The sequence below is a fragment of the Telmatherina bonti genome (genome assembly GCF_933228915.1).
Source record: "Telmatherina bonti genome assembly, chromosome: 14".
NCBI lineage: Eukaryota > Metazoa > Chordata > Actinopteri > Atheriniformes > Telmatherinidae > Telmatherina > Telmatherina bonti.
This window is the reverse complement of record NC_136612.1, coordinates 26,013,102-26,038,074: the sequence shown is the minus strand read 5'-3', so window position 1 is coordinate 26,038,074 and position 24,973 is coordinate 26,013,102. Positions and strand designations below refer to the sequence as shown.

The following is a 24,973-nucleotide window of genomic DNA, read 5'->3' as shown; positions in this document are numbered from 1 at the left end:
AAGTCACCAGCAGTAAAAAACACAGCACTTATTCGAAATAAATGCATAAAGGCAAACATATAAAGTTAAACTTCAATTCTACAAAGAAAAAATATATTTCAAAAGAGAGATCATTGATGTTTACAAAACAATTAAATTAAATTTTAAAAAAAGAAAATTTCTGCATTACCAAACTCCTTCCTTTGCTCCCAGCGTGGCACTAATATGTGACATTCACACAAGCTGAACAAGTGAATAGTGTTCACGCTTCTCGGGAAATATTCAAATTATCAGGCATGTTTATAACTGCCCTTTTTGTAATAAGACAGAATGGTTTTGTCCAGACAAAAACCTACACACATAGATATAAAATATACTCAATGGTACGTTTTTGATGTTTTCATTCTGTTAAACAAAAACAGTCAGTACACATTGAGGATGTAATTGTAGGTTTTTAATATAAAGCAATCTCTTACAGGGAAAAACATTGTTTAAAAATTGTATGGATAAATATTGTTTCAGGAAAAAATAATAACAAAATCACTTTTGGAAAAGCAACAGTTTAAATAAACAAGTTTTAGAATCATGTAAGTGATGTAGCTGTCAAGCCCATAAACTGGTATGAAAGTGAGAAGATTTTCCCTCTGGTGTGGCAAATGTTGGTTGTGTCACTTTTTCCTCAGTCTCTTCATGAACGTCACCTCATCTCTGTTCCTGATCCCATAGCTGAAGATATAAAAACATCCAAAGAAAGAAAGAAAATCAGTGTAAAGGGTTAGGCAATGACATCAAGTGCCTCTTTTTTTTTTTTACTCACTCTTTAAGTCTCATTGTGTCATCTTCGAGCTTCTCACCCTGAAATACTAGATGATAAGTTCTCCAAACATATCTCCTAAACAAAAAGAAAAAAAAATATTGTAAATGCAATCATTTTCTACATCTCTTTTATGTTCTTGAGTTGCATGTTGGGTGAATATTTTTACCAGCTGACATGTTTCACTCCACCTTCTCGTTGCTGTTTCAGCTCCATGAATCTGCGAATGGCCTTCTTCAGGTCAAGGACAGTAGCATTCTGCACCACCACAATAGCTGAAATGTTTGAGGTTTTTTTGTTTTTGGGGGGGATTACAGTAAAATTATTACTAAAAAATAATAGAAAAATTGTGTTAATGTTCACAAATGTAATAACCAATACTATAGAAAAGAATACATAAAGAAGAAATCTTAAGACTTACGCATTATTTCACCGTCTGCCTTTGCAACCCTGACAGTCATCGCCTGGCCATACTCCAAAGCAATCTGAGAATTCACCTCTTCTAGAGTCACCTGATGGTAAAAAAATACTCCAGATTCAGAAAAACCTTAATGTTGATTGTTTCAGCACATAAATTTATTCACTATCAGAGGTTTACCACAGCTACAGTGAGAAGTCACACATAAAAAAAAAAAAATAAAAAAAAAGAACGAAACAGGCTTTTAGAGACCAGGAAAAAGCATGGTAATGGTCATTAAAAGAATTTTTAAATAGCACTTGAATGTACCAGTCAGAAATCTGGACTCATGTCTACTTATTTTAAATTCCCAGTTGTGTGAACATTTTGAACCTGGACAGTAAATACAGTTTGAAGTACAACTATAGCCGGATTATATTCCAAAAATGCACAAATTCCTCTCAGATGTATGAGAGATGAGTTAAAATGATTTTGCTACTTGAGTGGTTTAAAAATAAGATCAGAATATTGCAATAAAAATGATGCACTTTTTCACAAGACAAAACACTTCTAAAAAAAATGTGGATTTACATTAATTCAAATGTATGAAAATCAAATACAAATGTACTGTATGTAAATATACTGGATATGCTTTAAAAGCATGTTTGATCAAAATAGCATCTCACAGCACGAAACGCCTGATTCTTTGCTTTGATAAGTCACATTATAACCTGTTTTTAGCGTCCTAGTGGATAAATGAGAGACAGATCACCTGGATTGGCAGATCACAAAGTAAAGGATCCTGGACGAGTCGGGCAAGTCCTTCCTCAAAAATATCCAAAATCTCTGAATGCGGGAGAGACTCCTCATCTTCCTCCTCTGCATCTGGACCTGCCTCCTCTGTCAGGATCTCCTTCTTCACCTCCTCAGTCTGTAGAAGCTGTTCTCCTCCATCTCCAGCAGCCGGACTCTGCTCCTCCTCCATCAGCAGCTACGACAACAATTAAGCAAATATGAAGAAGTCTGTTTTATACTCTGGGGGGCATTTAAACTAAGACTAAACAGCAAACAAAGAGGAAATTTTCAAAGCGTCTTATTCAAAGTTCGTCCAAATAGCAGCTAAAAACACTTTTTACGGGAATTTAACAAGTACGATGTGCACTGTAGCAATAATACACCGGAAGAGTAGCGTAGCACAACATATATGGTTCCACTTGGTGAAAGTGAAATATATTATGTTGGTTAATTAATTATAAAAACAATATAATATACTAAAGTGACCTGCCATTGTTTAACATATGCTATAGTCTTGAAGTTATAGCAACCGTGTTGTTTTAAGAGAAAGTCTGCACCGTCTCTTGTTTCCTACCGAGCTGTAAAAAAAGGTGCACTTGTTGTATCTACTTTTCCGCTGTTAACACGCATCAAACCTCCGACAGTGGAGGCAAAAGGATTTGTTAACAGTCTGATTTAATTTTGTTCGGATATTTTGGGGGGAACATGTTGCTTTTTTGTCCAACTTGTGGAAATGTTTTAATTGTCGAAGAAGGACAGAAGTGCATGAGATTCGCGTGTAACACATGTCCATACGTACATAACATCACAAGAAAGGTGAGTTCCGCTGTAAACACACTGCTCAGTTTAAAGGTGGTTTGCTATGTGAGTTGAACATTGATCCCGTTTTCTTTTTCTTTCTCCTGAAGGTAAATAATCGAAAGTATCCCAAGTTGAAAGAAGTGGACGATGTGCTTGGTGGAGCTGCTGCGTGGGAAAACGTGGATTCAACTGCTGGTAAGTAACAAAACAATTCATAAACTGTTGACGTCAGGCTGGAAGTTCAGCAACCACAATCCACATTTTATTAACATATATATATATATATATATACATATATATATATATATATATATATATATATATGTTAATAAAATATATATATATATATATAGAGAGAGAGAGAGAGAGAGAGAGAGTTATAATCATGTTCACAATTACACAGATGATGTAACTGTAATTAATATACTTTATTACAATCTTAGGAATTTATCTACTTACCAAGTGTTTCTACAGAATAATAGCCATACAGTACAAGAACATTAAATGTAAAAAGGAGAAAAAAAAATCAAGAATTGCGGATGCAGACATATGCCAAATGAACAGCAGGGGGCAGGAGTGCAAAGGCAGTGTGTCAGTGAAGGGGGATCGTCAGTCAGTCAGTCAACATTGTTAAAATGGTTCAGTTGGTGACGTCTCAAGATGACATCACCAAAATGTATCTGAAGATGACTGGTGATTATGTAATTATGATTACTGATAATGTAATCATGATCACATCTATGTAAATAACTGCAATCACTCTATTAATTATGGCAGGCATGCACATTAGTCTAAGTTTTAATCTGTTCTGTATCACATTACTGGTCTGTCTTATTTAATGCCACACACCAGTGTTTTCTATGTATGCTTCATAAAATCCAAATACATTTCTCAGGCGTACTAATTAAACTAAATCTAGGATGTATTGGAAATGTTGGTCGAGTTTGTGTCATAAGTATTGTTTATTTCAACAATCCAGAATGACATTTTGCACTTGTCTCTCTTTGCAGAAACGTGTCCAAAGTGTGAACATCCTCGGGCCTATTTCATGCAGATTCAGACTAGATCAGCTGATGAACCCATGACAACTTTCTACAAATGCTGCAATGCCCAGTGTGGACATCGTTGGAGAGATTAACACTGTGCTGCTGCAGTTTGGGGCCTGTTAAAATCGTTCCTAGTGTCTTTGCACATGTGTATATAAGGAATATATTCTTTTCCTCTGAATTTCATATTTATTTATAGCACTCGTTTTACACAGTCATTTCTAGATGACATTGAAACAGGTTTCCTTCATGATTTTTATTGATAAAATAGTAGCTGTATACAACAGTGAAATTAATTCTTACATAGTTACATTATCACAGACATTTAGAGCAATGCAGATCAGCAGTATCCACATCAATATTAAAATTCTGATGCAATCTTTTAGCTCAAAGTGTGTTTTCTTGCCACAATCTCTGTCTCAACAAAACTTAAGCAAAAAATGAAGAATGCACATAATCAGGGAGAAAGTAGGTGAGAATTATTTTTAATGTGAATCTCATGCAGACAAACTGCACTTTGTATGCATCGGTGACCAACGACCAGGCATGCTGAGGTGGAACTGTTATGCTTCACTGTTGGTGCGTATTAGGTGGAATTTGCTGTTTTGCAAGTAATTTGTTTAAAGCTCATTCCTAACAGTATCATTCGAGAGATATCTATTTGTCATCTAACATGCATCTGAGCAATGCAAGTAGTTTTAAAAAGGGCAAATGACAAGTTCAAAGATGAACATTATATGATTACTCCTCTATCCCTTTTTTTTTTTTTTTTACCGTACTCTATCAAGGAAAATATCATTTAGTCTGGAAAAGTGCATCAGTCTGACACAAAATTCAATGTTACTAAGATCTCATGCATTGTTATTTAATTGGTGACTAAAAATCTGTCACTTCTACTGTGAGTCTGCTATTCTCTAAATAAGTGCAAGTAAGGTAGGATTTTCTTATTACCTATAAACAAGTAAAAGCTTCATTATGAATTGCTTTTACTTGTTGAAAACCATATTTTCCTCAGGTGAGTAAGAGGGTGAGGTTTTTACAAATGGAAGGGGCAAAAAGTTTCATTGAACTTAAAAGTGCAAATGCTGACTTGATTATAATGAAATACAGTATGGCCAGAGGGCCTTGGTGGATAACGGCTGACTGGAGCCCAGAAGATTAATAATAAATAATACATATAACATAAAATCTGTGCTAACCTGCTAATTCTCTCACATTCCACAAGTAATAAAACATGGGGGGGGGGGGGTCTCAAGATGATTAGGAATATTAAATGTATTCACAGTTGACATTAAATAAAATAATGGAAAAAATATCTGAAATTAAAAATCAAGATGCAAACTGCAAATGTCTGAATAGATGTACTCCCTGGTAAAATTCACAGATGAGTTCAAAGTTAAAGTGACAGTTTCCACAGCATTTTGAATAAAATGTTTTTCTTATTCACATGCATAGTTGCAGACAATATTTGCCTGCAGCCTAAAAATCTTTGTAACCTTCATTATCTGCACTTCAACCATTTTTACATTTCAAATCAATAATTATACATTGAAGAAGATTATGGAAAGATATATACAGTATCCTGTGAGCTAATGAGAACACTGCACTTACAATGTAAGAGGGCTACACAACACTATGCAAAAATTGGGGGTGAGCTTTCACTATCAGCAGCAAGAGCTGTGACTTCATATGTCTGTGCATGTACATGGCTCCATGGCATACAGCTGTCGGTGGTTAGCATATACGCTTGTATGTGTAAATGTAGCCCTTGCAGTTAGGGCAGGTGTGTGTCACATCCTTAAGGTCATCAATCAGGCAGGGAATCAAGCAGCAGCCGAGATCACATCTGAGAAACAGGAAAAGAAATAAATTCAAACACCTGGATGTGGTTATATTCTGTTTGTGGCCATAAGAAAAACACTAATCAGTGAGGTCATTTGGAGAAGCAGGCTTTAATTTGTTTGGAAACGTTAAGACTGGACTCCAGAACAATGGAACAAGGTCCTGTGGTCCAATAAGTCCAGATTTACTCTATGCCAGAGTGATGGGAGCATCAGGATAAGAAGAGAGGCAGATAACCCATCATGCCTAGTGCCTGTGGTATGAGTGTATTGGAACAATCTATGATCTTGTGTTGCTGCAGTTGGTAAAGTCTAAGTTCTTCAACATTATTTGCCCAAAAGAATAAAGTCAGCTGACAGCATAAATACACTGAACAAACCAGTTATTCCATTAAATGAGTTTTCTCCTTCCCTGATGGCACAGGCATGTTCCAAGATGACAATGCCAGGATTCAACCGGCTGAAATGATAAAAGAGGTGTTCAGGGAGCAGGAGACATCATTTTCACACATGGATTGGCCACCACAGAGTCCAGCCCTGACCCCCATTGATAATCTTTCTGATGTGCTGGAGAATGCTTTGCAAAGTGGGCGGACTCTCTGATCATCAATAAAAGATCTTGGAGAAAAACTAATTCCACACTGAATGGACATAAATCTTGTGACATTGCAGAAGCTTTTCAATCTATCAATGAGCCGTGTTGACTGGTAGTATGTGGCTACAAATTCTCTTTACGTAGCAGCCAATCGACTGGATCCTTCTTGTAATAACTATCAAGCTAAATGACAAGCAGAAGAGGGAATTCAGCTGTTGGATTAGGTGTGTTGGACAAGGGTTGCATCTAAAAGTTACAGGATTGTAGATCTTAAGAACCGAACTTGGACAACCCTCGCATGGTAAGATGGATCATCAGATTGCATTTTCCCAATTTTTAAAAGATAAAGACAACAAAAGGCAGTTTACCAGAAATCTCTGCAATGAGCTTGTCCCATCACAGAGAGATATCCTGTACTTGTGCATAGTGAATCCAGCAGACAAGTCCACATGGTTTCAACAAATTGCCAGCCATCTGACAACTTTTATACCACACACACAGCACCAAAGCCTCAGATTTTAACACCAGGCACAGCTACCTAGTGTTAAACTGCAGTCTTAGTGACCTTTAACATGTATGCATCACTTTTAAATCATAAAATTTGAACTGCATGCCGCCACATTACCGATGGCAGATGGTGACTGCAGTTCCCATGGATGATTAAAAGTAGGCCACAGTTACTCTGCTTTTTAGAATATTTAAGAGTTATTATATAAACACTTAAATAACACCCCCCATAAAAACTTGTAATCTACAACAGACTTACCCAACAAAAAAGCAGAAGAGACAGAAAAGTGTGTTCATGAGGCCCACATCGTGGGAGATGCGGGTGACGATTGCCTGTTGGCAGTGTGGACACACAGTCTGCACTGGTGAGGTCTGGAACATTTCCCCCTGCAGTACTGTCACAGTGGTGGCTGCCCCTGGAGGAGCCAAGACGGTCGCTGTATGACCTCCCATGTGGACAAAGTGACTGGGACCAGGACCCATCTGTCCGGGCTTTGGGTAGGCAAAGTGACCAGGGGGAGGTGGGTAAGGGCCGCCTGCAAAGGATGAATTCAGAATCCCAAATATTAACAAAACTATAGTGTGAACTGACCTTGCAGAATAAACACACCACATTTAGGAAGGACTTTGCTGTGCTGTGGCACTGTGACAGGGAAGTAGTTACACATGAAGAGGTGTGTTGCTCAACATAACTCTCAATAACGTGAAAACACAGTGAAGCCAAAGACTAATATGTGAATTATTTAAATGCTATTACTTTTATATTTATTACTGAAGGTAAAAACATTTTTTCAAGGGAACTGATGAGTTGAGTGAAACAACAGAATTATAAACTGCATGCAGTACAAGCATGTGTTCACGGTATTTGGAGAAATTCTGCAGCACCTTGTGTTGGTGGAGGCATGGGCATCGGCATGGGCATGGGCATGGGCATGGGTCCTTCTCCTGGGACATGTGGGGGTAGAAAGCTTGGGTGTGGGGCCTCATAGGGGGGAGGGCCGTAGTCTGGAGGTAGCGGCTGTCCTTGTAAAGGAGCCGTTCTTACAGTTTCTGAAATATAAGAAAATCATACTGAAAACAGCCCTGCAGTAATCAGAGGCAAAACATTTAGAAGCAAATTAGTCATTTTAGGAACATGTAAGAAATCTAAGCTGAGCCAAACAGAGATTCAGCATTAAGTCAGAGCCTATACTGTGTGTACTCGTTAGCATTCACCACAGTACAGCATTTTTGGCTTTATTACCAGGTTGTCCATTCTTCTCCTCAATGAGTGGGGCACTGGGACCTCCGGGGTACGGAGGAGGAGGATCACTGGACATAATGGCTGGATGTCTGGGCTTGCAGTTGAATTAAACACGTGAGCACTGATCACAACTTTATAAGTCCACTTTCACTCTGAAACATAAAACATTAAAACACTTTAAGAGCCTTGGCTAACCACTGATACAGACTGATGAAATGAGCCTAAATGTTTTAAATACCAGACAGACACAATCAAATTATTCTGTTATCTCTAATGTCACACTGCACAAATATAAGTTTTACATAAACAAAGTAAAATAAAAACATTTTATGTGATGATATATTTTGGATTGCCCTAATGCCTTATTAAATTAAACTAAGCTGCCCCAGTGCTGATGAAAATAAGATACATACTGTTGTTGTCAACTGAGAGTGGAATAACTTTTAGGGATAACCGATCCACTTTTTGGAAGTTCTGATCCGATACAGATGTCTGAAATTTGAATATCTGCAGACACGATATTTGCCGATACCAAACCTGTTTATGTGAACATTATCGTGACTGTGGTTACTATTGCTGTTACAACTGTGAAAGATTTCATTAGGTTGTAATAAATTACCCATCCTTTCTGAAGTTAACTCACCAATACAAATATAATAACATTACAGATCTAACAATTTCAACAATTGATTAGGCACATTTTACATAAATACAACTATAAATGTGTGGTTTTGAAACAAACATCTTGCTTTTAGCATAACAAAAAAATGTCACATTTTAACATTCAAGGCATTTATTTCTTTTAAAACATGTCCGAAGCATTTCATCACGCACATCTGCGCTGACTTGACTGGTGTGGTATTGGGTATTGGCTGTGGTATTTTATTAATACCAAGTACAAGTACACAGACTTGGTATTGGGCCGATACAGATATCAGTATCGGTGCATCCCTAGTAATTATTATCTAAACTAAGTCCATTCATATGTACCATTAGGACAACAAACTTTAGTTTAACTAAACCTGATATTTGAATTTAATGACATTTGTTTAAGAAAGATTCCAATAAAAAGTATCCAACAGAGAAGACAACAAAAATTACAAGTACTTTACAGAAATACTGTTGAACATCAGCAAAGCCAAGAAGGTAACTTGTGTTCTTTAGTTCAAGTCTGTTAGAGAGTTCATGTTTCAGTGGGAAGTGCTGCTTTCTCTCTGCCTAAATAATTTATTGTGATGAAACGCGATGTCTAGCAAATGTTTCAGAGAAACATAACTCAGAATCATGACTAAACGAAATAAAATTTAAAAAAAATAAAAAATACAGCCACTAACTGTTATAAATGTTGTTTTCTTCCTTTCTGACTAAAAAATATGTTGTGACATACTACTTACGCAATAGTTTGTGGGAAAAACACACACAACTAATACATTAAATTCACACTCATTATGATGCAACGTGTGTATTTATTTTTAACTGTTTAAATTGAATGTGTCCAGTATACTAGATCATGTATCAATAAATTCAACTAAAAGCGAGACAATATAAAAACAGTTACACTGATGTTGTTGCCTGAAATCATCTAAACTTGATTGTTGCACTTGCTAAACTATCTTTCAATTTAAATAATCCAATGTAGATAATCCTGCTCGTCTCCAGTCGTACAACAAACTGGGTCTGGTAATCTAATCAGTGGATTTCGCTGAACCAATTAAATAGATATCTTCAAACTATTATGGGCAGAGTTGCTAGCTAAGATAGAAATAAGACATTCAATCGTCACTTATTGTGTCAGTTTAAACACATGTTCATTCCTTGTTTCCTTGTAGGGCTGGAGGACAAGTGCTGTACAGAGCTAGTGAGCTAACTTAGAAACATTTGTGTTTGTTATCTTGTTAAGCTACAGGAAACAGATTAAAGCTAGCTAGTGCTAGCTAGGCTAGGCTAGGCTAGCTTTAGCTAGCGTCGCCATTCTTGACACAGAAACAAGAGGCTGAAGATGCGTGAAGGAAAGTGCACGGTGACAAAGTGAAGCTCCAGAAAATTGTAAATGACAAAGTGGCTTCTAGTCGTCATTGTAATGTAATAAGTGTCAATATGTTTGAAGTCAAATTACCTGTTTCTAGGAGAAATGCCACCAGCAGGCGGTGTAACTCAAGTCGTTTGACGTTAGCTGTCCTCGAGCTCCTATGGAGAGTCAACATCCGCTGATTTACACTGACGTCATTCATTTGGACACGCGCCGGTGTTTGACAATTAATAAACCTTGATCATTTACTGACTAACCCTAAATATAATACATAACAGGGCACATTGTAAAGATCCACAAACATCGTGACTGAATTTATCAAGTTGATAAATGTCCAAGTTTACACACTGCTCCGAGAGAGAAAGTGAAATCTACCTCATCTACTGTTTTTGATAGGCTGACCAATGAATTATGCTATGCAGAGCAATCTTATATTTCTATTGGGATTTAATCATATGCTTATTTTTATAAAATGTTTAATTTGAAGTTGGTTTCTCAGTTGATATTTATACAAACTAATCACAAATATTAAATCAATCACCTTATTGGTATCACAGTTGTTTTTATTAGTGTACCTTTTAAAATCTTTTTTACTTTCATCAAAAAGTGGGTTTTATGTATCACTGTGTCAATTAAACCACTATTTCCGTTTTTGAAGCTGAATCTAGGTAAAATCTACATAATTAAAAATTATAATAGTAACAACAGTAACGCTTCTCTGTCATTGGTTTCGTCATAAAGAAAAATCTTTCCGTTCCCAGAAAATTCTGGAGGGATCCTGTACAGACAGTCAGTAAACTTAAGTATCACTGCCCCCAGTGGACCTAATGTATATTAAGTTCCCGTAGAGTCAATAACTAAACTTGGCACCAAATTGTACAAAAAGAAAAAGTAAAATAGATTGTCTATGAATACGTCTTATCGTGTGTTGCTAATTAGTCTGTTTAAATCCATGCGCTTAAAAAAATAATAATTTCTGCAAGAAACTAAAACAGTTATTGGAGTTTTAACATTCAAATCACCCACTTACACTGATTTTTGCTGATAAATAACACTTCCACTGTAACTTGAAGTGAAATGGCGCTATATAAGTAAAAGCTGAATCATTTTTAAGGGAGCCTAAATTACCCTTTACAGAAAAAGTCAAGTCTTTACGTGTCCCGAAGATGATTGTTGTCTACCGCCCCCATGTGGTAACAATTCATAACTACAACATATAAATAAATCAAGTCAGCGTCAACGTCAACGTTAACGTGCACAATACTTCCGGTGAGATAAGTCGCCGACTTTAAAAAAATAAAATAAAATAAACATTAAAAAAAAAAAAATACTTTGCGTTCTTAATTTTAGAGAACACGGCCAGAAAGTATATTTTCTTTTGATTTATTGGAAACTATCCAGTTAATTTTTTTTAATGAATTCCCAATTGACGCAAAGTAAGCGTGTACCCTAATACTAGTACGTTAACCGTGAATAAGCGGTATTTTTAAAAAAATAATAAAAAAAATAATAAAAAAAAAAAGTTTAGTGTATGGCTTGAAAAATACAGAGATATAATGAGAGCGATATCTTTCGACCTCTTTACGTTGCTAATTTTCTAGTTTTTTGGTCTACAGCGAGTTAGACCAAATACTTGCATATATATTTATATATATATATATATATATATATATATATATATATATATATATATATATATATATATATATATATATATATATATATATATATATATATATGCAATATATATATATATATATATATATATATATATATATATATATATATATATATATATATATATATATATATATATATATATATATGCAAGTATTTGGTCTAACTCGCTGTAGACCAAAAAACTAGAAAATTAGTTTTATAGAAAAGATTTTATATATATATATATATATATATATATATATATATATATATATATATATATATATATATATATATATATATATATATATATATATATATATAATCTTTTCAAAGTACCAATAGGGAGCATTTGGCATTTCAGAATCATTTCAAAGGTCTTTGCTGAGTAGAACAGCTCACAATAAACATCAAGTGTAGGAACAATGAATAGAAAATAAGCAAGATAAATAAATACAGTTTTTTTATGTTTATATTCCTTATAAACATTTTTTAAATATATATATATATATATATATATATATATATATATATATATATATATATATATATATATATATATGCAATATATATATATATATGCAATATATATATATATATATATATATATATATATATATATATATATATATATATATATATATATATATATATATATATATATATATATATATATATATATATATATATATATGCAAGTATTTGGTCTAACTCGCTGTAGACCAAAAAACTAGAAAATTAGTTTTATAGAAAAGATTTATATATATATATATATATATATATATATATATATATATATATATATGCAATATATATATATATATATATATATATATATATATATATATATATATATATATATATATATATATATATATATATATGCAAGTATTTGGTCTAACTCGCTGTAGACCAAAAAACTAGAAAATTAGTTTTATAGAAAAGATTTTATATATATATATATATATATATATATATATATATATATATATATATATATATATATATATATATATATATATATATATATAATCTTTTCAAAGTACCAATAGGGAGCATTTGGCATTTCAGAATCATTTCAAAGGTCTTTGCTGAGTAGAACAGCTCACAATAAACATCAAGTGTAGGAACAATGAATAGAAAATAAGCAAGATAAATAAATACAGTTTTTTTATGTTTATATTCCTTATAAACATTTTTTTAAAATATATATATATATATATATACATGTATATATATATATATATATATATATATATACATGTATATATATATATATATATATATATATATATATATATATATATATATATATATATATATATATATATATATATATATATATATATATATATATATATATATATATATATTTAGTTTCCTCCTTGCCCTTTCTCTTAAAGGGAACGCCAACCCTTAACACCAGATAACCAATCGGCTTGACTCCCTGCTACGTTGTACAGCTCAGGCAAAACAACAGCTCGTTCTGAAATTGTTTTCCTCGTTACAGTAAATCCACCAATCATCCAAGCGTCGAAAATGTCAAATTAGCCGGGGCTTTAATATCTGGTGGATGTTATATTTTTTAGGCCTCGGTTTAGGCTGAAGTCAGAGCTAATCTGAGCTACTGACGCGCCATTAGCCACTAGCTAAGTGCAGCTAGCATCCAGCAGAGGAAGATGGGGTCCATCCTGAGTCGCAGGATCGCTGGTGTCGAGGACATAGATATCCAGGCCAACTCGGCCTATAGATTTCCACCAAAATCGGGTAAGTGATTGACAGCGGCGTCTGCTGGAGTCTTATATCTCATAAACACGTAAACGATCCGTTGCACTGAGTTCTCCAGTTATTCGCTAATAATGTATTTACTGAAAATGATCAAATGATCAGACATATAATCGGTGTCAATAAACATATGTGAAGGAATTGGCGTTTTGCTGTTTTCAGCTAGGACGTCACCTGTCCTTTATTTTGTTTTACAAAACTCTTGTTATGTACCAGACACCGCCCCTGTTGAGTCTCAAACAAGTATACCCTTGTAAGGTTATAATGAAGTTGTTACAGCGTTTTCAACATGATTGTTGATCAATGTGATCATATTGATTAACACTGTAAGGGAACACACTTCAGTTAACCCTTGTATGACTTTTTGTAACACCCATTAAAATAAGATTTTATTTACACGACAAAAAGTTCACTAGCAAGAAGATTATACATTTTAACATAGAAAAACTAACAGAGAAGAAAATGTGGTAAGATACTACCAACCTAATTGAGGCTGTAAAAAAATCTTGCACAGGTAACTGCACCTTTGCTTTTGCAGTGACAGAATTAGAATACAGAAACCCACTTTTTTGTGCTAAAAGTAGATTCAGCATCTCATATAGCTGGCAATGCCTTAATTACACATTTTTTTCCTTTTTCATATCCAGGGAATTACTTTGCAAGCCATTTCTTCATGGGAGGAGAGAAATTTGACACACCTCATCCAGAAGGATACCTCTTTGGGGAAAACATGGACCTGAATTTTCTTGGAAATAGGCCAGTGCAGGTGAAAACTGATGTTCCTTCAAGTCTGAATATAGCATTTTATATTCCATGCAGTAGAATGCATATTTCGTCTGTAATAGTATTAACAAGAATGACGGTAAATTCACATTAAAAATCACTCCTATTGCTGTTCTTTATCTAGTTTCCATATGTGACACCTGCCCCCCACGAGCCTGTGAAAACCCTGAGGAGCCTGGTTAACATTAGAAAGGACTCTTTGCGCTTAGTCAGGTAAAGATGGTGAGATGCAAAAATAATGGAGTTTAAGTCAAAGAGATTCTATGAATTCTTGTCAAACCTTGATTATAGGTATAAAGATGACTCTGACACATCATTGGATGATGGTGGAAAACCAAAGGTTCAGTATGGTGTGGAGTTCACCTTTGACGCTGATGCTCGAGTAGCCATCACCCTCTATTGTCAGGCATTTGAGGAGTTCTCCAATGGGATGGCAATGTAAGAATTTGATTTCATGACCTTTTTATTTATGGGGCATTGATTAAGTCTGAAACTAACATAAACATAACTACATCTGATCTATATTATTCACCTTTCCATCCAAATAAAAGAGACTTCCAAATGTCTGTGTGCAGATCATATTATGTGCAATCACACAAATATTTTTTTTTGCAGCGTCTTCATTTTTTTGTAAAACTTTGGGCTGGAACAATTATGCCCTGTTATGGGTGGTGAGATTCAAGCTTCAGAGCACTAAGTCTAGAATAGATACAATGGGTCCTTAGCAACAGCAGTCACCATGGATACTGTGTGCTTAGATGAAGATGAATATAATATACTGATCTGAAGTCACTGTTTTATGATGAAACTTAAGATCAGATATTGCGACTGTTGTCTCTCCTTTTCATATTTAATTATGTAATATAACTTACCAATTAAAAATGAATAACAGATGTCAGACTGATCCAGTGAAATAATAATGCCCCTTTTTAAGTTTTTTTTTTTTTTTTTTGTTTTTTGAGCACAATGAGTTTCATTTCTGCACGGGAGAATACCAGACTTGTCTGTGTAGTTACAGCCCAAAGGATCCATCCATGGCCTCTGAAACGGTGCATTACAAGCGAGGAGTAAGCCAGCAGTTCTCCATGCCATCTTTCAAAATAGATTTCAGCGAGTGGAAAGAGGAAGATGTAAGTTTATTGTTTAGTACTGCATTACAAAAGCAGGCTATGTTGATTATATCAGCAAATGAATCAAATCAGACTGAATATATTTCTAAATTTCTTTAAAGCTGAACTTCGACCTGGACCGAGGAGTATTCCCCATGGTAATCCAAGCTGTGGTTGATGAAGGGGATGGTAGGTCACCACAGCTACTCAATAGTCACAACAACACATTTATTACAGTGTTACTACAAATGCTTGCACTAACTCTTTTAATGTTTGTCACTGATGGTTGTGAGTTTTGTTTTTGTCTTTTTTCAAGATTGTCTTGGACATGCTCATGTACTTTTGGCAGCCTTTGAAAGAGTATGTACATACTTATAAAAAGTAAATAATTTGCGACATGTAGGGGGCTTTCATTTGAGCTTAAACATGTTTCTTTTTATTTGCAGCATGTTGACGGCAGTTTCTCGGTCAAGCCACTGAAGCAAAAGCAAATTGTAGGTTTAAAAACGTTCTTTGCTTTCATACTGATTTTGTACGCCATTCAGTTAAATTAAATTAACCATTGGACAGTTTTTCATTTCAAGTCTTGACTAGTTTGTTGTCTTTGAATTTTAATCTGCATTAAAGTCATCAATTCAAGACCTTTGATGATGTAGACATTGTAGGCAAATTAAATTAGTGTTTTGTTTCCCCTCAGTTTTCACCATCAACCTAACTGCACCACAACCATCTGATTAACAGGCACACAAACAAGTCTGCTTAAAATTCCCCTTTTCTGTAAATTTATAGGTAGACCGCGTGAGCTACCTCTTACAGGAGATCTATGGGATTGAGAACAAAAACAACCAAGAGACCAAGGTAGCAGTTTACATCTACATATGCAGTATGACGCTGAATGAAGATCAGCTGGGTTTTTTTTTTTGTGTGTTTACTTCTGTTTTGTTAAATTGTGCTTCTTTTTAGCCATCTGATGACGAGAACAGTGACAACAGCAATGAATGTGTTGTCTGTTTGTCTGATCTTCGGGACACGCTCATCCTGCCATGCAGACATCTGTGTCTCTGCAACTCTTGTGCAGACACTCTGCGTTACCAGGCCAACAACTGTCCCATCTGCAGACTGCGTAAGAACGGCTAAATTGTCTGTTTTCTGAGTAGGTTCGGTAATGCTATGTGTTGAATTATTGCCATGTTTAATTGTACTTTGGTTTATTGTGCCCAGCCTTCAGAGCCCTGCTGCAGATTAGAGCTGTGAGGAAAAAGCCTGGAGCGCTTTCCCCTGTGTCCTTCAGTCCTGTTCTGGCTCAGACTATGGATCATGATGAGCACTCAGTAAGTGTAATCCATATCCTGTGCAGCAAGATCTCCTAGTATCAGCTGTGCCTTGTAGAGTTACATGTGAGGTCACATCTTTTGTCTTGTGAAACTCAATAAACTCGTCGCCTCTGTCTTTAACTCTCTGCAGGGTTCAGATTCGGTCCCACCCGGCTTTGAACCAATCTCGCTGTTGGAGGCTCTGAACGGCCTGCGCTCAGTGTCTCCAGCCATCCCATCTGCTCCCCTGTACGATGAAATCAACTTCTCCGGGAGTCTGGGAGGTGACAGCCGACAGCTGAGCTCTCCAGAGCATTTAAGCGATGGAAGTCTGCAGAAAGGCAAAGTCAGCAAATCACCTGACAGGTAATGAGAATGTTATCATGTACCTCCACATCTGGTCAAGATGGGAAACGATAAATAGATCGATGGCTTCAAACTTCATTTCTCCAGGGACTTGGTCGGTTGTCAGTGTAATTTCTAATTTGTGTCCACACTGCAGATTTTCTCACATAAAAAAAAAGTTTATTTGTTGCAAAACTGTAGGAGGAAGTTCATTCCATGTCATTTTAATTTCATCTTTTTTCACGCCTTGTTTTCTCTCCAGCACCCTTAGATCACCGTCATCACCCATCCAAGAAGAAGATGAAGAGAAGCTGTCAGAAATGTCAGATGCTCAGCCACACACACTCCTCTCCAGCAGCCCTGCTCCCACAGACGTAAGCGCTCACTTCACAGCCTGATATTTCAGCATTGACACTGCTGCAGACCAAACCCTTTTGTTTTTCTCCCAGGCCACAGCAACCGAGGACGTGGCAGAATCTCTCTCTCCAGACGACGGTGAGTTTTCTCATTTAGGCACTTGGCCAACAGATGGTCAGTTGTAATGTTGACATTGTTGCTGTCCTGGGTGATCCAGAGGACAGGATGCATTCTGGGGGAGACATCCTGCAAGACTGCAGCAGTGAACACTGCAGCTTGACCAAAACAGAGAGCGACCCAGCGGGTGATCTGTCACTACCTGGTGAGAAATCCTCTGACAGGAAAACTCAGCAAATGTTACCATGTTGAAGCTTTTTCCATACTTTTCTCCTGGAAAAAAAAAAGTTTGCTTTTTGATGTATATATCATCTGTTTGGGAAGTACGCACTGAAGTGACCAGTGCTTTCCAATGACAGAGCAAATCTGCTGACTACGTTCCTTAGACAAACCATATTATCTGCCTCTTGGTTACTTTTGTCTCTATTAAATGCCAAATCTCCGTGCTGGTGCTTTAGCTCAGTGTCTTTAATCTTTAAAAGACTTTAGGGCTGTGATTTCCTGAGCTTTGCATCTAACCTGTGTGCTTTTTCTTGCCTCTGTGTGTTTCCTAACACTCCTCTCCTGTTCCATGCCATTCTTTCTCTCGGTACCGGCTCACTTTTTCAGCTCTAGGTCCGGATTCCTGCTCTATTGGTATGGAGGAATAACTGGTATGTAGGCTTTCCTGTCTGCTTTGCTTCTGTATGTACAGACTCTACTGCATCTTCTTCATGAATACATCCACTGTTGTAGTTGGGGGGGGGGCTTTTTTAAGCCAGTTTTACTAGCCCGTCAAGCCAGATTTCACTAGATTAAACTTTTTGCTGTGCATCCCTGGTCTTTCTGAAAGTCTGATTATATATCTTCCTCCCCAGGGTCATCAGAGTCCACAGAAAGTCTGAAAAGTGAGAGCACAAACTGCTCCAGCCAGCCTCTTCTATGTCCCACAAGCAGCCTTCATATGGAAGACGAACACCTCAACCCCTGATTTATTCCCATTTTATTTCACACAGATAATCCAATCCATTGATTATTGTCACACACACACCCAGACCCCTTTCCCTGCCTCGTCATCTGCTTGTGTTATGAGAGAAGAGTACCCCTGAAAGAAAGTTTAGGATCCTGTTTGTTTAATCAATGTCTCAGAAACAGAGAAAGGATTGTTTTCACTACCTTTCTTTGACTGATGTTGGTAAAAAGGTTAAATGTTTGAACAGATTTCGTTAACTCTCATGGTGTTTCATGTGTTGGCTGGAGTTGTGGTCTTGTAATGTAGATTCCAGAGGTGTATCACTACCTGTTATGGTGGTGCTTTTAAGCACACTTACTTTAAATCAAACGTGTATCAACTTCTTAACACTAAATTCAAAAGAATTCATAAAAAGCAGTTTGTGTTTAGATATTGTATTAATTAGCAAAAGATCAGATTAATGGATTTACAACTTGTTTTTCTCTGTCAGACAGATTTATGAAGGCATTTGAAAGCATATTACTTATGAACTTGTGTGTCTGCGTGAGATAATTTTGCAATAACAAAATCATAAATGATTCATTCCTTTTAAAAACAAAGTATACAATGAAATGGTTTCAAATCGTTTTCTGTCTTAAACATCAACATTGTCTTATTTAAAGTGTTGATGTCTGTGTATGATAACAACTAGAATCCTGTGTAGTTAGTTCCAAAACTGTATACTTGCATATCTTGTAGAAAAAAATCCAAAGTTGAAGTAATGAAACAACTTTTCGTTAACATGTGCATTATTTATGACTTTGTTATTAAATAAAAGCAACAAATTCACAACCTAACAGCTAAATTCAAAGATGTCTATAGCCAGGAACAAGCATAGATGCTCCACCTACATGTTTGCTGATGTGGTACTGCACAGCACGCGTGGTTGTCATTGATGTGGCAGATCTATGTAGTCTTTATTTTTATTCATGTGGCAATGCCAGTGTTTGCTCATGCTGTAGCAGCAACAACAAAGGAGCTGCGTGTTTGTGTGGCTACAGCGGCTTTACTTACCTTGGTCCTGTACGTGTAGCACCATGCATATAGATCTATGTGCCTTGAATTAATATGGCTGCCTGCTTGTTGCAATGGACATTAGTGTTCTTACAAATTCTACAATATACAACAGTTTCAGCCCATGGAAAGGATTTGTGATGCTAATGTACAGATTCTTCTTGTTTTTCTATTGCAAACTTCCTGCTTCTGCAAATGTGTATCTTTTCATTGATTAATATTAAGTTGAACTATACATTTACTTTATAATGTCCAGGTATCAGTTATGCATTATTATTAGTATCTAGGCTCAAGCTTGTGTGTGTTACTGGAAGGAACACATCCAATACAACAGATGCAAACTTGATTTTTTTTATCTTTAAATATTTGGGCTCACATTTGCATGTAAATCTCTTGAGGTTTTCACCCCCTCCCCCCTCCCAGTGCTTTTACACCAAGTTCTGTGATTATTTTGTCTTTGTCCCTTCCTCTTCTGTGCCATTTCAACTTGACACTGTGCCTTCCTGTTCTGACCATTATTGACCTGGTATCCAGGATGACCCCGCAGTAGGTGGTTTTTGGCTTTCTGTTAAACAATACATGTCTTTCTGTCTGTATAGCAGCATGTGTATAACAATAAAGAACAAATATCCAGTACCTCAACTACAAACTCATGGGTGTGTGTGTGTTTGTTTTTTTTCTTGTTTTTTGAGCTACTGTAACACTTCATTATTTATGATTAAATGACTAAGGACTTTTATGATTTTCTAGTCAATATTTATCTGTCTATAAACAATGACAAAGTGGAACTGGTGGATGGATGATGATGGAACTCAGAAAATGCATAGAAACTGGCAGCAAGTTGAGGGAAAAAGTCAAGTTTCATCTAATAAAAAACATTTATGTAAAATCTAGCAGTTACGAGCAAAACTTTCTGTAAATGTACTTTATTGTGTATAAAAAAAAAAAAAGAACCTTTATGGCAAAATAACTGGATTGTATAGTTTTAAATTCAAAGGTAAAGAAAATTCTCTGCTCATAAAGAGCTCAAACATGTTTTAACTCTGTGTGTAAACTGGCAAACAACAGAACTATCTCGTGATGTTTAGTCACTGCAGGTAACATTTGAACTGTGGACATGAGTAAACAGAATCCAGGAGTTAATTATTTGCCTAAACCCATAGATTGCTTCATTTATATTTCTTTTGTTCTTTCTGAAGTCTGCCACCAAAACTGACTTTTAGTTTTATCCTGTAGAAGATAAATGATCAATTACTCATTTAATTCCCCTAAAAATCTGATCAAGAGCAGTCATATGCAAGGTAAATTTATGTACATATACGGACGTACATACATACATGAATGAATGAATGATAGCTATTTATCAACAAGATTAAAAACACTTGTTGATAAATAGCTATCATTCATTCATTCATTCATTTTCCTAACTGCGTAGTTCGATGAAAGGTCATGGGGAAGCTGGAGCCTATCCCAGCAGTCTTTGGGCAAAGATGGGGCACACCCTGAACAGCTTGCCAGCCCATCGCAGGGCCACACAGAGACAAACAACCACTCACGCTCACTCCTATGGGCAATTTAGAGTAACCAATTCACCTAACATGCATGTCTTTGGACGATGGGAGGGAGCCAGAGTACCCAGAGAGAACCCACACATACGGGGAGAACATGCAAACTCCACACGGAAAGGCCACTGTCCAAACCTTGCCCCAGCCAAGGATTGAACCAGTGACCTCTCCGCCACCATGCAGCCCATTAAATAGCTATTATACATATGTAAATGTTCAGAGATTGATGGGAGGCAGCAATCAAATCTGAGTTGACAATGAGTGTATAATGTTAAGAACCAACAGATGTAAATGTTTAAGCATAGAGGACTGAACCTTTACTTTTATGATTTATTTTTTTACTTTCACTCCCCTTTCTTTTAAAAATAAAGGAAATACACAACAACTCAAGTGATGCATGGCTTTTTCAGCCCACTAAAAAATCAACTAACTCATTTCAGTTATTGTAAAAACACAGTCATCTGTATGTCTGTCTCATTAAGTCTTTTAAATTAATCTCTGATGTATGAAGAGTCAGTTACTGTAACTTTCATCTAATAAGTTAATTATTCTAAAATTAACTTATTGTCTAGGAAAACAAAATACAGTCATGAATACACATGTAAAGGGGTGTATAATTCAGATTATCAAGTCACACTGTGGCTTCAATTGTAAAATTATAGTACACGAAAAAACATATATGGTATGTATTTGTATACAAATATGTACTTACTGGGATTAGAGCTTAGGTTGCTTTGAGCCAGTGAAGGTCAGTGTGTGTTAAACTGTAGACACAGTCTGAGTTTGACCAGGCATTATGAATTCACTGTCTTTAGAGACGAAGTTCTGTTACCTGAGTGAGAAGTGTAAAAGGTTCAAATTTATTTTGTCTACTGTTTACTGGCAGAACGGTTTTTGTTTTGGGCTTTTATTTATTTATCATTATTTTTTAATTACCTGTTTCATAAATGATGAGAAATTCCTGAAAAGCATATCCCTTTCCTCCCAGAAACACACAGGCCACAGGACAACTGTGCTTTTCCCCTACATCAGATGATCACAAGATGTTCTCGTATTTGTGATTTGGCCAGCTCTCCAGATAGCGTAGCTGATAGCTTATAAAGGAGATCTTCCGTTCATCACTGTATCCCAGACCAAAAGAAAGCATAGAGCATTCTTAAAGTTCTTAAAATAACTCGGATTCTTTAGGCAGTAAAAATAATGATTGCTAAGCCTCAAGCCTGATTATTGTGTGAAGTCTAATTGCAGATCAAAACCAGTTCAGCATTCAAATATAAGCCTTTACTTTTATTAAGGGGAACAACTTAAAAAAATGACAATACTACACAAGGTAATGGCCTCTTTCAGAAGAGAAATAACATGAGCATAAGAATTATATTCAAGTTACTTAAATCTTATTTGGAGAAGTCCTTGGGCCCTTTGAAATAATACCATGTTGGGGTTGACAGTCTGAGTAAACAGGTTTACCTCAGGTCAGTAAAAGCACGTGCCTTCTCATTTAATTAGTCTGTGCTAAATCTCTTTAAGGCATGAAATCATCCCAACAACAATCCACACAAATCTCCCTCCTCACAATGAACAATTAAATCAGTCCACATGCCCTCGATCTCTTAAAACATCACTCCATCCAGTCACATCATACTTTGTTGAAAAAAGACAAAGCCATGTGGGCAAATTGCATGTGCCAATATAATATGTGCCAATAAAATAAAGTTTGATTAGTTTGATTAGATTTGATAGAATGAGTGCTGTTCATGATGAAATAGCATCACAATCAATCACATCCCAACATCCTTTTTCTTTTATACGTGTACATTGTCCGAATGAATCTGTCTCAACTCCTAGCCTAACACAAAATTATGTTATTGCAACTTGGAATTGCAGAGTTTAACACTTACAATACCATTGTTTTTGTGGGGGCAATAAAATTCTTGCTGTAAAAACATTGGCAAGACGTTTAACAAATGTATCTTTAAATAAATGCTGCAACTATGAAGTTGTCTGTCTCGTTTAGTGTTTCAAATCCAATTCCAAAGTGTAAAACAGGGAAAATGCACCAAGAACAAAATGTCTGTCATTAAAAATCAGCAGGGGATTTAGAGAATTTGGAGACACGTGCACAGACAGCTGTCCTTCTTTGAGACAACCTCTTTGCATTAGGAGATCAGGTAGAAAGAGGAGGAGGAGACAGCAGTAGAGGCACAAAAGTCAGCATCTAGCTTATTGAAGTAAGTTAAGAGTGCAGGTAGAGCTGTAGGACAAACAGATCAAAGAAGGTTTTGCAGGCTTTAAATTAATTTGGTTACAATATTGTATACATATCATTTTTCAACAGCAACAGCTGAAGAACAAGAAAGCAGATTATAATAGGAACCTTCTGTTTATTGTGATATTGAGGTATCATGACTAAACAGGTCAGCGGTTCACCTTTCCTCAAACCCTTCTATATGAAGACGACCGTCAGAATGGTCAGCCCTCTGCAACAGAGACGACACACACTCCCTGCCAGTGAGTTCAGAAACCTCACACCACAGGATGCCATCAGTGTGTTTGAAATCGAGAGGGAAGGTAAGTCTCCTTTTCTATTCACAAACAGAACATTTTAAAGATGCTAAACTTGCAGTTCTTAATAAAAGTGCTACTGACTCCCCAGATGTATCAATAAATTCTCAGTAGTTTAATACTGTTGTTAGAAGAGACAAAAATGTGCAAAATTAAAATAATCAAGTGCTGCTTTTGAATTGTGAACTTAATCCTACTGCCATTTTAAACTTGAGAGCCTTTACTTTCATCCTTTTATTATAATTACTCCCTTGATAATGACTTACTGAAATAATTGCCTCCCAGCTTTTGTCTCTGTGTCTGGAGAGTGTCCACTTACCCTGGATGAAGTGCTTAATTTCCTGGGTCAGTGCCCTGAGCTGTCTCTAGGCTGGTTTGAAGAGGGACAGCTGGTGGCTTTCATCATTGGCTCCGGGTGGGACAAAGAAAGGCTTTCACAGGTATTAAAACTTATAAAAAGGTGAAAAATCTTTACAAACTCTGATTTCTGTGCTTTGATATCATTAGTGGTTTTAACTAACCCCTTTCCTCCAGGCAGCCATGACTCAGCATGTCCCCAACACTCCAACAGTGCATATCCATGTGCTGTCTGTGCACCGCCACTGTCGACAGCAGGGCAAGGGCTCCATTCTCTTGTGGCGCTACTTACAATACCTGCGCTGTGTGCCAGGTCTCCGCCGAGCTCTGCTGATCTGCGAGGACTTCCTGGTACCTTTCTACCTTAAGGCTGGCTTCAAGGAGAAAGGGCCATCAGAGATCTCTGTATCCAATATGCAGTTCCAAGAGATGGAGTACACAGTTGGTGGGCAAGCGTATGCACGGCGGAACAGCGGCTGCTAACCTACTCCACCTTCCCTTCCACTTAATCACCTTAAAAATGGACTCAGGACAGTTTAAGAAACGAAAATTTAAAAAAGCAGAAAGATGATACAGCCAGTATGCAGCATTTGCTTGGGTTCAGCATCTTAATGTCAGTGTCTCCCTTGACCCACTGAGAAAGGAGCAATGTCTGGAGTGGATTTGTTTCTTCAACCATCTAAATGAACTACTTGCTTTTTGCAATTAATAATGTGGCTTATCAGACATCAGATCATATTCTCGTTACCAGCAGCACATCAGCTTTGAGCTTAATGTTATTTTTCCAATCACATACAGCAGATTGTACTGAAAATAAGGCAATAAGCAGAAAAAAATCTTGCAAACAATATAGTTTTGAGTTCTGATATAAATACAATTCTATTTTTGTAAACAACTAAATAGGAAATATAATAAATGTATTATCATCATCATCATCATCATCATCATCATTATCATCATCATCATCCA

The 24,973-nt window shown here is 36.2% G+C and overlaps 5 protein-coding genes across 9 annotated transcripts; 3 read left to right on the top strand and 2 right to left on the bottom strand.

The window, feature by feature from the left end:
• Positions 1 to 527: 527 nt before the first annotated feature.
• snrnp25 (small nuclear ribonucleoprotein 25) lies at positions 528 to 2,311 on the bottom strand. 2 transcript variants are annotated; one of them, XM_079252470.1, is made up of 5 exons: positions 1,963 to 2,311; positions 1,215 to 1,305; positions 963 to 1,068; positions 797 to 871; positions 528 to 705 (listed from the first exon to the last, which is right to left on the bottom strand). In XM_079252470.1, exons 1-5 carry the CDS (start codon positions 2,173 to 2,175, stop codon positions 648 to 650), a joined length of 543 nt encoding a protein of 180 aa, XP_079108596.1. In that variant the 5' UTR covers positions 2,176 to 2,311; the 3' UTR covers positions 528 to 647. The 2 variants fall into 2 exon arrangements, with proteins under 2 accessions (XP_079108596.1, XP_079108597.1); XM_079252471.1 differs by lacking the exon at positions 528 to 705 and having other exon boundaries at positions 808 to 871; positions 971 to 1,068.
• A 288-nt stretch (positions 2,312 to 2,599) lies between these two features.
• polr3k (polymerase (RNA) III (DNA directed) polypeptide K) lies at positions 2,600 to 3,929 on the top strand. The gene is made up of 3 exons (XM_079252650.1): positions 2,600 to 2,801; positions 2,894 to 2,981; positions 3,797 to 3,929. Exons 1-3 carry the CDS (start codon positions 2,691 to 2,693, stop codon positions 3,922 to 3,924), a joined length of 327 nt encoding a protein of 108 aa, XP_079108776.1. The 5' UTR covers positions 2,600 to 2,690; the 3' UTR covers positions 3,925 to 3,929.
• Positions 3,930 to 3,993: 64 nt separating this feature from the next.
• On the bottom strand, positions 3,994 to 10,226 carry cdip1 (cell death-inducing p53 target 1). 3 transcript variants are annotated; one of them, XM_079252649.1, is made up of 6 exons: positions 10,135 to 10,226; positions 8,019 to 8,170; positions 7,661 to 7,825; positions 7,035 to 7,311; positions 6,054 to 6,133; positions 3,994 to 5,678 (listed from the first exon to the last, which is right to left on the bottom strand). In XM_079252649.1, the coding sequence occupies exons 2-6, from the start codon at positions 8,092 to 8,094 to the stop codon at positions 5,656 to 5,658; spliced, it is 621 nt and encodes a 206-aa protein (XP_079108775.1). In that variant the 5' UTR covers positions 8,095 to 8,170; positions 10,135 to 10,226; the 3' UTR covers positions 3,994 to 5,655. The 3 variants fall into 3 exon arrangements, with proteins under 3 accessions (XP_079108775.1, XP_079108774.1, XP_079108773.1); XM_079252648.1 differs by lacking the exon at positions 6,054 to 6,133 and having other exon boundaries at positions 4,058 to 5,678; XM_079252647.1 differs by lacking the exon at positions 3,994 to 5,678 and having other exon boundaries at positions 5,689 to 6,133.
• A 2,906-nt stretch (positions 10,227 to 13,132) lies between these two features.
• Positions 13,133 to 20,160, top strand: mgrn1b (mahogunin, ring finger 1b). 2 transcript variants are annotated; one of them, XM_079253206.1, is made up of 16 exons: positions 13,133 to 13,473; positions 14,139 to 14,257; positions 14,399 to 14,487; positions 14,566 to 14,712; positions 15,287 to 15,404; positions 15,506 to 15,572; positions 15,700 to 15,743; positions 15,830 to 15,881; positions 16,177 to 16,241; positions 16,347 to 16,506; positions 16,605 to 16,714; positions 16,848 to 17,062; positions 17,304 to 17,415; positions 17,491 to 17,536; positions 17,616 to 17,720; positions 18,373 to 20,160. In XM_079253206.1, exons 1-16 carry the CDS (start codon positions 13,386 to 13,388, stop codon positions 18,483 to 18,485), a joined length of 1,650 nt encoding a protein of 549 aa, XP_079109332.1. In that variant the 5' UTR covers positions 13,133 to 13,385; the 3' UTR covers positions 18,486 to 20,160. The 2 variants fall into 2 exon arrangements, with proteins under 2 accessions (XP_079109332.1, XP_079109333.1); XM_079253207.1 differs by lacking the exon at positions 17,616 to 17,720.
• A 3,327-nt stretch (positions 20,161 to 23,487) lies between these two features.
• Positions 23,488 to 24,487, top strand: aanat2 (arylalkylamine N-acetyltransferase 2; the record flags this gene model as incomplete). The annotated part of the gene is made up of 3 exons (XM_079253602.1): positions 23,488 to 23,653; positions 23,933 to 24,087; positions 24,182 to 24,487. The coding sequence occupies 3 exons, from the start codon at positions 23,488 to 23,490 to the stop codon at positions 24,485 to 24,487; spliced, it is 627 nt and encodes a 208-aa protein (XP_079109728.1).
• Positions 24,488 to 24,973: the final 486 nt, after the last annotated feature.

Coding starts and splice junctions, on each gene's coding strand:
- cdip1 (XM_079252647.1), bottom strand. CDS start 8,094: ATGTCCAGTGATCCTCCTCCTCCGTACCCCGGAGGTCCCAGTGCCCCA. Junction 7,826..8,018: donor GGAGAAGAATGGACAACCTG/GTAATAAAGCCA, acceptor CTTATATTTCAG/AAACTGTAAGAACGGCTCCT. Junction 6,134..7,034: donor CTCTTCTGCTTTTTTGTTGG/GTAAGTCTGTTG, acceptor TTATCATTTCAG/CCGGTTGAATCCTGGCATTG.
- polr3k (XM_079252650.1), top strand. CDS start 2,691: ATGTTGCTTTTTTGTCCAACTTGTGGAAATGTTTTAATTGTCGAAGAA. Junction 2,802..2,893: donor TACATAACATCACAAGAAAG/GTGAGTTCCGCT, acceptor TTTCTCCTGAAG/GTAAATAATCGAAAGTATCC. Junction 2,982..3,796: donor AAACGTGGATTCAACTGCTG/GTAAGTAACAAA, acceptor CTCTCTTTGCAG/AAACGTGTCCAAAGTGTGAA.
- mgrn1b (XM_079253206.1), top strand. CDS start 13,386: ATGGGGTCCATCCTGAGTCGCAGGATCGCTGGTGTCGAGGACATAGAT. Junction 16,242..16,346: donor AAAACAACCAAGAGACCAAG/GTAGCAGTTTAC, acceptor GCTTCTTTTTAG/CCATCTGATGACGAGAACAG. Junction 17,063..17,303: donor GTCAGCAAATCACCTGACAG/GTAATGAGAATG, acceptor TTTTCTCTCCAG/CACCCTTAGATCACCGTCAT.
- snrnp25 (XM_079252470.1), bottom strand. CDS start 2,175: ATGGAGGAGGAGCAGAGTCCGGCTGCTGGAGATGGAGGAGAACAGCTT. Junction 872..962: donor GGAGTGAAACATGTCAGCTG/GTAAAAATATTC, acceptor CTTTTTGTTTAG/GAGATATGTTTGGAGAACTT. Junction 706..796: donor GACACAATGAGACTTAAAGA/GTGAGTAAAAAA, acceptor TTATATCTTCAG/CTATGGGATCAGGAACAGAG.